The sequence below is a fragment of the Heloderma suspectum genome, chromosome 4, assembly GCF_057233095.1.
Source record: "Heloderma suspectum isolate Gila_16-S chromosome 4, 16-S_ref, whole genome shotgun sequence".
NCBI classification, from domain to species: domain Eukaryota; kingdom Metazoa; phylum Chordata; class Lepidosauria; order Squamata; family Helodermatidae; genus Heloderma; species Heloderma suspectum.
In genome coordinates this window covers 307757432-307768086 of record NC_139461.1, presented here as the reverse complement: position 1 = coordinate 307768086, position 10655 = coordinate 307757432, and the positions used below count along the sequence as shown (strand labels likewise).

Here is a 10655-nt window from a genome sequence, read left to right as displayed (position 1 = left end):
TAAGGTCATGCCATTCAATTCTGACAGTCTTAATGATCTAACTTTGAGCACGCCGGTTCTCATGGCATGGCACAGACCTTGGTGAAAGTGTTAAGGCTGGAACTTACATCTCCACCTTGTAAAGAGGGGCCGTAGCTCCTGGTTTCAAGCCCCAGCAGTAAGCATCACAAGATCTAAGGGATGGTAGTGCTGAGAGACTCTCAACCTGAGATTTTGAAGAATTGCTGCCCAGCCAGAGGAGATAGCACCGGACGAGATGTAGCCGTGACCCGACTCAGTATAAGGCAGCGCAAATACATGCTGTGGCCAGTAAGACGGCAAAGTGAAGACAGAGTGATTTTGGCGGCGGCTTTGAAAACCCTAACCCTTAAAGCACCTGAGCCAATTTAACAGGTGGATTAGCAGCCCAATCCTAAATATGTTTACTGGGGAAGAAGTCTGGCAGAATTCAGTGGTATGCCTAGAACTGCAGCCTTTATCTGCAGAGGCAACAATAGGATATAACACAAGTAATTGAGAGTGGCTTCCTAAGGAACTTGGAAGTAACTGAAATCAGTGGATTGACTGTCAAGTAAATGGGCACAATCCAAGGAGAGTTGTGTGACCATCTGTAAAATGTATTGCCCTTTTAAAGACCTTTGAAACTCTTTAATTCTTTCCTTTCATTGCACCTTATGCCATTTAACCAATATTAACCGCGTCTTTATCACATTATCACAACTTTACTCCTCTTTCACCTTGATGCACAACATCCTTTATGGATGGTCTCAAGATCCACAGTAGCCAGGGCCCTCTCAGCCAGCCCCATTCATTCCAATGAGTTTTAGGCACGCCTAACTTTCTCCCAATTGTGCCCACTGGGTGCAATCCGGGGTTGTTAAAAAAGACTTTTGCCATGCACGCGCTGCATTGCGTTGGAGGTAGCACACACCACATGGGCAGATTTAGGTTTCAGGTGCCGCTTCAGATCCATGGATTTCATCAGGCCATGTATTGGGCTGCTAGCTTGTTCTTGATGAATGGACAACCTCACGGTAGACATTACAGCTAAAACCCCTCTTGGAACCAAGTGTCAAAACCTAAGCCATTGCTCCAGTTTTCCCAATTACATAGGTGGAGAAGCTGCTATGGTGAATGTGGAGGGTGATCAAATGCACCAGAGGGCAGGGCTCCTGTACCATTCACAGCCACACAAGAGGGGAAGGATTTTAGCAGGTGTCACTTGTCATGCTTTAGTGCTGAAGGGATAAGATTAACAGCACCTGCCAGAATTCCCTCCACTTTATAGCCACTGAAGGCCCAGGGAAGCCGCCCTCTCCTGCATCTCGGCACCCTATCAGTGCAGTTTCCGTCTGCTTTGAAATGGTCCGTTTTCTTGTGCTACACAGCAATACAGTATACCATTGGTTCAGCGTTATTTCATTTTTTAAAAAAAGCAATGCATTTAATGAGATAATCTAAATACTGCAGTGTTCACAGAGAAGGGGAAAGGATCTGGAAGCCTGGTGCACACAAAGACATTTCTGGGCATGAAACAGTTTCAACAGAGCATGTTATCTCAGCAATGCATGGCAAGAGGAGGTCTTGCAGGAGGAACCCGACTTCTGTGCTCCTTCGCACCTTATTCCGACCCAGAGAGGGCAGCAAGCGAGCCATGCTTCTGTTCCACCCCGCTTCAGCTGAAAATGTGCAAAGCAGGGAATCTAAGGGCCATTTCACACATCATGTGGCAGCAAAGACGGGTTTGCCGCTGACTGTATCCTTATCAGGGATATCCAACCGCAGATCTCTAATGAATACAGTGCACTTGTCTGTAAACATGTTCATTAATGTTCGCCCTTTATGCTTTTAGGTTTACGTGTGAAGATCTTAAGTGTACAAGAACTTAAGTGTGCAGTTCTTTTACTTTAAAAACTGCAATGTGTGAAGAAGCCCTTACGCACAGCAAATTCCATGAGTTTTCAAGGGTGAGATACCCAAGTCCCGCTTTGGACACAACAGGAGAAGTGCGCACCAATGCTCCACAGCAATGGTTTCAAAGATCCCGTCGATGCTTTGCTGCTCAGCAACTTGGCACTTGCTTCTCAACAAATAAGCACAGCTGTTGAGCTGTGCTGTCTATCAACGGGCAAGAGTCAGTTTGTTAGCGAGCATCACGTCCAGAGGGATAGGAAACCAAGCTGCTCTTGCACTGTGCAAAGATGGCGCACTATGCCTTTCTTACTACCAGACTCTAAGGGCACATGTACACTCCAAGCTTACATCAAATATATACCAGTTTAACTGCCACGGCTTCACCCAAAGGATCCTGGGAATTGTAGCTAGGGGACGATGTTAATCATTCTGTCCCAGATCCCCTGGCCCCCCTCGCATTTCCCAGGCCTCCCTGGGAAGAGGAAATGACTGTTGAACCTGGTTCAGCCTGTAATGTAGATATGCCCGGAACCTCTCCCCTGGGTGAACACCTCTCGCAATGGAGCCTTCCTACCCAGTAATACAGGTGCTGTAATACACAGCACTGCTGGCATCAGACAAGGCTGATATCAAGCTGCTCTCCTCACAGGAGCGGCTCCGAGGAGTCACTTTGGACACCGAAACGTGGTAAGCAAATCCCGACGGGTCAGGACGAGTCCTGCTCATGTTCAAATACTGGTCGAACTCGTTGCGGTCAACTTCTGTCCAGAGCTCGCTGGGATTCAAGTGGTCCACGCCATCCAGGTGGTGGGATTCGGGAGGTGGGGAAAGCTGGCCCAGGTGAGCAGACAGCCCGTTAGTGGCTCCAGCACATATCTGGCTGTAGTACATACCAGGTGGGTGGGGAGTCCTCATGGCATCGGCCAGATGTGATGGTGGGTTCTGGGGGTATCCCATCGGGACGCTCCGCCCCAGGTTTTTTTCTGGGGAAAACTCCATCTGGGGAGGAGGCGGGTGGTGGTGGTAACCCCGGAAGGACATGACGCCGCAGTCGTCTTGCATGTGAGGAGGGAAAAAGGCTGGTTCCGTCTGCTCCAAGACGTCCAAGGGAGACATCTCAGGGGTCGGCAGGCCATAGTTCTCCATATCCGAGCCCACCGAGCGGAGTTCTCTGAAGTGGTTGAGCGGGGGAGGCTGGGAGTGGCCTGGATGGCCGATGCCCCCGGCAGGACGGTGGCTCATCCCAAAGCTGTCACTGCAAGGCTGGGAGAGGTTGTGGAGGAGGATGTTGGGCTCCATCCGCTTGATCTTTTTGGCTTGCTTCTTCCTCCGTGGGCGGTACTTGTAGTTGGGGTGATCCTGCAAATGCTGGATCCTCAGCCTCTCAGCCTCTTCCACAAAGGGACGCTTGTCATTAGCGCTGAGAGCTTTCCATGACTGGCCTGGGAAGTCCAAAAATAGCAAAACACAGGTGGTTCAGCAATATGGTTGAGGGTTAAGCTGCTCAGCAGATCTGGGTTCTAGTCCTGCTACTCAAGTACCCTGACAGCCTGCAACGGGCCTTGCAAATTTGTATCACTCATGTTTAAATAAGACCCTTTGGGAAGTAGTCATAGAAAGCTAATCCCCAAAGGCCCTGTAACCAACCCCTGCCCCTCTCTGCGTAGGGCAAGCTCTCCACCAGCTCCCCACATATCCATCTATGCAATCCAGACTACAGAAAAGTGCTCCAGTTGACTCAAGCAATCAAGCCAAGCTGTATACTGTGGCAACAGAGGAGCAAAAAAATTTAACACCGACTTTAGAAGTGGAGAAATGAAAGTGACTGAATCTACCTTGCCCAAGACCATCCTGAGAATGTGTGGCTGAGTAGGGATATTTGAACCCAATTTTCCCCAGTATGTGTCTCAACACCTCCCCCACCCCACCCCACCCCCATCCCGAGGTGCTACTGGGAGTAATAAACATCATGGGAAGTACTCATGCATTATGTTGAGACAAAAGATGCAGAACTCAAATGAGCAAACGCTCTCTAGGAAGGAAGTGATGGCTCCTTCTCTTTGATAAACTTCTCAAGAGAAAACAGAGCTTAATAGGTTGTTCAGATGCCTCCATAAAAAGTTTACTAATACTGCAATTTGAAAGTACAGACAGGGGAAGTTATTTGGAAATGGGGCACAGGAGCTTAAAGTTGGGGACGGGGTGGAATAATACTTGGAGGAAGGGGTGACCGATCATGCATGTGTACTAGTAAAAGCTACATCCAAAGGAAACTTCATCACCTCAGAAGCATGAGGAGTTGAGTTGAAGGGGTAGCCATTTTTTAAACCTTCTGCCCCAAACCTGATGGGCAGCTGATACTTTCGGCAGATTCCATCAGATGCTCACATATGATCATTGGATTCTGATACCCAAACAGGGTATCTTGAAAACAGGTATGCTCTCCAACGTTATCACTGAATGTAAGATCACAGAAGGAGGGGCAATAGATTGCTCTAGGTTGGTTAGATTGCTCAGTGCTGCTTCTCAACTGGGTTGCAGGAGGAGGGAAGGTCAGCATTGCAGCCAAAATGAATGTCAGGTCCCAAACAGAGAGAGAGAGAGAGAGAGAGAGAGAGAGAGAGAGATTATCCCGCAAAGCCTGCAGTACACATTCTGTGAGATTTCTGTTCCAGGTCCCTGATGGGGTCAGGACTGTATAGGCATTGGTCACGGTCTGGCTGAAAAGTCAAGGGTTTGTCCATTAGAAAAACAACCAAAATCCACAAAAGAGCAATGCCTTTATGGGACAAACCAAAAGATCAAAATATAGTGTTTGTTTGTTTATTTGTTTGGCTGCCTTGAAGGGTAAAACCCTCTCAAGGCAAGTTTTTGAGCTTGTAGAAATCATAATCATGCTGGGTGTTAAGTAAAACCAGGGTGGGGAGAGAAAGCTTACCGTCCGGCAGATGTTCTGGAGAACTTGAGAGGCAGACTCACTATTCCATGACATTTTTATTGGTCCTAATAGTCATTGCCCTACTGTGAATTTTGGTGTGGATGGAATTTCCCCTTAACAGATGTTAAACCCATCTCTCTCCCCCCCGACCCCCCCCAACACACACATACTATCAAAAGGATGTTACGGTGGCAATAGGCTGCCTCCATCTCTTCAGCCCAAGTGTTGATTTTAATAAAAGCCTGTTAATGACCCTTCCACACAACCATGGCGAAGTCAGCCCACATTGTAGTCGGTTTCTGGCTTGTGCGATGCATCTTGGAAGGGTCAAGCACATCCCAATTATGACTCACAGAATCCAATGACAACTTGCTTTTGGGAACATTTTCTACAACCTGGTACATTGCAATCTGGGCTGTTTTCAAACCGCAGCGGTGTGCCGAAATCCACTTGGAAACTCAACACATGTTAACTTCACCAAGGTCTGCTCAAACAGATTCTAATTGTTGATCGACTGCATTAAAAAATGGAAACGAATGTGAGACGGAAAGCAACAGAGTGCGAGGTTGTCACAAGCGACTCCGAAATCTTTCTTTGTATTTCCTTTGTGTTTCCCTGAAACCCAAATGTCACACCCACATTGGCTAAAATGTACATTCCGTTTAAAAAGCGCTCTCTCCCACACCCTGTCCGACATTAATACCATTCAGACGTGGCACACTGTGTGAATAACGAGGGGAGGGGGGACATGATAGAGTTGTATAAAACTATGGATGGTGTGGAGAAAATGGATCATACCTAATAATAATGCTAGAACATGGGGTCAGCCAATGAAGGTGAATGGTGAGAGCTTCAGGCCAGATAAAAGGAAGTCTTTCTTCACACCGTGCATAGCTAAGCTATGGAATTCATGTTCAGAAGATGTAGTGATGGCCACCAACCTGGATGGCTTTGGAAGGGGATTAGAGACATTCATGGAGTATACATGCAACTACTAGTCATGATGGCTATATATTGCCTCCGGTATTGGAGACAGTATATCTCTGTGTACCAGTTGCTGGGGAACATGGGCAGGAGAGTGCTGTTGCATTCATGTCCTGCTTGTGGGCTTCCCATTAGGGCAGCTGGTTGGCCGCTTTCCGAAAAGAGTGCTGGACTGGGCAGGCCTTTGGTCTGATCCAGCATGGCTCTTCCTATGTTCTAATGAAATAGAACACTTTGGAACATCATATATGCAATTCCTATGTCAGAACCTGGGTCTCTCTTTTCCAGATAGGTGCTTAGTAAACAGAGCTAATGAAGTCTTCTTTCCTTGAGAATTTCCAAGGCAAGGTGAAATGGCAATTGTCTATTTCTTTAAGGGCGGGAGAAGGTATCCCTTCTGATTCTTTTTCATGGCCATACATTCAATTATATTTTATTCAGACTTAATCAAGATTGGGAGGAATCTTTCCCGCTATAGAAAGTAGGGCTTCATACAGAGGCAAATTATGTGAGTGGCCAAGCTGAAGGGCACTCACAGCATTGTATAAAGATGTACAATTCCCCTAGCACTGAATAAATGTTTAAATTAACAAACAGTTGTGCTGCACTACATCTCTATGCATCCTAACACTCAAACTGGCAGAACAGGAAGCTAGTGATCCCTGTTGTTCATGGGTCACTCTGTTCTTACCTTGTATACCTTTGGGCTCTCAACAGAAATGTGACCAACCTCCCCGTGCTACCCTTCGCATTTCAACGTCTGTGGGACTCCACTGTTTACAGTCTTCCCCAGCCCCCTAGCCATGTGTTTGTGCATGCGTGTGTACACGTGTGCTTACACACATACAGAGCTGCCAACTGAAGACAACACTCCCTGCATCTGACTCCCTGCATTGCTAGTGCACAAAAGTTTGTGCCACAATAAATGTGCTAGTCTTAAGATGTCATGGTGGGACTTTTGTTGATCATTTAGTGCAGATTAGTTATTCTGAAGAAGTGAAATTAGTTGTTTTTTAAGGGGGTGAGGAAGTTTTGTCTAGTGACTAGTCTTTCAAATGCATCCTTTTGGGTGGAGCAGGAATTTTATACTACAATAGTGGTTGAGAGTAAGGACCTTGTGGGGGGGAGTGTAATTATTTTAGATCAGAGGTGGGGAGACGGTAGATCAGGATATACTGGTAGATCTCTGACTGTTTTGCAGTAGCCTGGAAAGGGTTTCTGACTCCCAATTGTTCAAGCATAGTAACAACAAATGAAAAAGGCTCCCCAACACCAAGTTAGGCTGCTGAAAAGAATACATGCAGGGAAACCAGGAGTGGGTTTGTGGGTTAAAGAACAATGAGCTCAGTTCTGATACTGCAAAGAAATTCCTGAGCAGAGGACATGCTCAGAGGGAGTTTCTTAATTCTAGGTGTATGCCTGCCCCTAAGCCATGATTTTTCATTTCGGTCCAGTCGGTGGATCATGCCCTTCTAGCAAAGAACAAGATAATCATGTAAACCTGAACACTGCCCACCCCTGTCCGAGATTAATTAACATGAAAGACAAGAGTGCTACCTTGTTCCATGTGTACCCAAATACTGTCGTGTATGCCTTGTTAATTAGTTTAGATATGAAATACCACCACTGGGATGTGAGGGCGATCTGGCTGCGACAAATACCACCACTGGGGGGGGGGGGGATTTAATCTGGGCTGAATTGCCAACAACAGTTAGAAGCGCTACTTCAACCAAAAACGCACTGTCAAAAAGTGGGAGAAATCCTCCACGCTGTCTTACTCTTTAACCACTGTCATTATAAACCCCAAACCGATAATCTGTGTCCATCTCCACTCTCATCCCAAATCATCTGAAAGTCTGCAATGTCCATAGAGCATCTTTGCACATGGCGTGATGTATTTCCCTGTAATTCAGATAAACCCCCCACATTTCGCCAGAACACACATTTGATTTAAACATGTCGTTCTCTGGCTTTCTTCTAATCCTCATGAAAAACATTCACAAGCATGCCCTAATAATGCAAGTGAGGTGATTTGTCCTTGTGGCTAAGTAAGACAGATTAGGGCTGCAATTCTATAGGCACCTGAGAGTAAGCCCCATTGAACTCAATGGGGCTTACTTCTAAGTAGACATGTGGAGTAGGTGGCCTCCAGAGATAAGAGGGGTTGATAAGGAAGGTTGCACCATAATAGAGGGGTTGCATGTTTCACCACCCCATCCTTTTAACCCATCAAGAATTGAGCTATTGGTCTGAATCAGACCAAAGGTCCATCTCATCCAACTTCCTGAGTCCAACAGCAGCCACCTAGATGCGTGGAGTTCACAAGCAGGGCAAGAAGGCAACAAACAGCCCCCTCCCCTTTTGTTTGTTCACAGCATCTGGTACTTAGAGGTGCACTGCCTCTGAACATGGAGGTTCCATTCCATCATTATGCCTAATACAAGTGGGACTCGCAACAAAATCTTGCAGAGTGGCGTGCTCCTGTTCTTGGTTCCAGCCAGTCACCCATGCCCTTTTTCAGGATTCCCTTCCATTCTTCTTGCCCCCTTCAACAGGGTTGGGTTTTTGTTGTTGTTGCCCTCTGGACTTCTGCAGACTTTGGCTTTTCCCGCCAATACCTCCCACTCCTCTCAGTGGCCCCATTTTGATTACACAGCCATCGGCACTGAGCACCCGAGTTCATTACTGGAAGGTGTAATGACCCTTGATTGTCGTAAGAAGAGCCGTGCTGGATCAGACCAAAGGTTCATCTAGTCCAGTATTCTGTTCACACAGTGGCCAACCAGCTGCTCACAGGAAACCCACAAACAGGACATGAGTGCAACAGCACCCTCCTACCCATGTTCCCCAACATACTGCCTCTGATACTGGAGGTAGCACAGAGCCTTCAGGACTAGTAACCATAGACAGCCTTCTCCTCCAGGATCTTGTCCAATCCCCTTTTAAAGGCATCCAAATTGGTGTCCATCATTACCAGGAGGAGGGCCTTTTCTGCTGTGACACCCCAGCTGTGGAATAAGCTCCCTAGAGAGGTTCGCCTGGCGCCTACCTTGTACTCCTTTTGGAGCCAGGTGAAGACCTTTTTATTTTCCCAGCATTTGAGCACTCTAGCCTTTTGGCCCTGTGGTTTTAAATCCACATTTTAAATCTCTGCATTTGCTGCCAGATTCTATTCTGGTTCTACTTTTCTGTTGTAGGTTTAAGCTTTCATATTTTACATTGTTTTATGCTCTACTTTGTGGTTTTAATTTTTTGAACCATCCAGAGAGCTTCAGCTGTTGGGCGGTACAGAGATGAAATAAAATAAACAAATAAAATAAATACATCTTGTGCAAGTGAATCCCACGGTTGAACTCTCCTGTTAGGACAGGCTCATCTGTCCTATCGTCCTCCATGAACGGGTCTACGTTGAAACAAAACAAAACACAAAAGCCCCCGCAACACCATCTGACCGTCCACATCTTGTGGCCATGAGTTCCACAAAACCTGGGCTCAATTAGTGGCTTGGGGGCCTGCGTGACTTACTACCAATCCATGGCACCGCGTGACCCCGGAATTCTAACCTTACGACAGTGAGGGAGAAAAGACGATGGCGGTGCAGCTGAGGAAGAGGTGAGCAGAAGGGGAGAATGAAGAAGAGGAGGAGGGGGAGAAGCCGGGGCGGCGGAGATGGCGATGGCGAGGCGAGGGACCCTCCCCGCGGGCTCCCCGCTGCTCGCCCTTACCCAGCATCTTGCTCAGCACCGCGTTGTGCAGATCCGGATTCTGCTGGGCCAGGCGCTTCCTCTCGTCCTTGGCCCACACCATGAAGGCGTTCATGGGGCGTCGGATGCGGGAGTCCTCGCCGCTCTTGCCTTCGCAGCGGCCCGAGGCGGAGCCGTAGCCATAGCCGGCGTCCGGGCTGGGAGAGCGGCTCCCCGGCGCCGCCGCCGCCGATCCCAGGAGCGCGCCGGCGCCTGGCTCGCCGCCGCCGCCGCCCCCGATCGCCGCCGCCGCCGGCGCGCCCGGGCGAAATCCGACGCCCGGGTCGGGGCTGGGGGTCCGGCTGGAGGCTGGCGCGGGGCCGCGGGGCTGCTGCGGCGGGTAGGCGAAGCCCGGATCAGAGGCGGCTGGCGCGGGCGCTGCGGCGGCTGCTGGCGTCGGAGGGGGCGGAGGCGCTGCTGCTGCCGCCGCGACGGCTCCCCATGAAAAGTCTCCTCGGGGTTGGGATATCTCCTCTCTACAGAAACTAGACTCAGATATATTCATTCCAGCTAGACGGACCTTTGGGGATCACAAGCCGAGCAGAAATGGCGGGGACGGGGGGAAAAGGACAGACGAGAATCGGTGCTCTTTTCCCCGGGAGAGGCGCCCCGGGTGACGGTCTCTTGGCGCGGAGGAGAGACGGAACCGGCTCGAGGCGACGACGGGCGCGAGAGGAGAGAGCGAGCGGGGAAAGGATTGTACAGTCGGAAAAGTCCAGCCCAAGTTTTCTCCTCCGGCCGAAGGAGGACGAGGAAGGCTCGGTGGAAAGGATGCGCCTTTCGACGGGGCGACATTATAAAGGCTTCGTCCCATCAGGAGGAGGAGGGCTTAGACGGGCCCATTAGGAACACCCGGGCTGGGAAGCTGCTGGGAGGAGGAGAGGAGGGGGAAGAGGAGGGAGGGGGCTGGTCCAGCTGGGCCCCCCTCCCGTCGCCGCTCCGTTTCCGTCTGTTTTTTTCCAAGGAAATCAGAAAAAAATGCCCCCCCCCCCCGCCCCTGAATTTGCAGAAGCGTCAGGCAGGCAGCGACATCGCCGAGGTCGCCAAGCGCAAAAAGCAAAGCCCCCAAGCGGAGA

General features: G+C 49.2%; 1 protein-coding gene across 1 annotated transcript; it reads right to left on the bottom strand.

The window, feature by feature from the left end:
* Positions 1 to 2484: 2484 nt before the first annotated feature.
* Positions 2485 to 10084, bottom strand: SOX18 (SRY-box transcription factor 18). The gene is made up of 2 exons (XM_084848426.1): positions 9562 to 10084; positions 2485 to 3356 (listed from the first exon to the last, which is right to left on the bottom strand). Exons 1-2 carry the CDS (start codon positions 10082 to 10084, stop codon positions 2485 to 2487), a joined length of 1395 nt encoding a protein of 464 aa, XP_084704552.1.
* Positions 10085 to 10655: the final 571 nt, after the last annotated feature.

Excerpts from the sequence above, each read along its gene's own strand:
- SOX18 (XM_084848426.1), bottom strand. The coding sequence starts at position 10,084 with ATGAATATATCTGAGTCTAGTTTCTGTAGAGAGGAGATATCCCAACCC. Across the intron at positions 3,357-9,561 it reads GGTGCTGAGCAAGATGCTGG|GCCAGTCATGGAAAGCTCTC; the intron begins GTAAGGGCGAGC and ends TGGACTTCCCAG.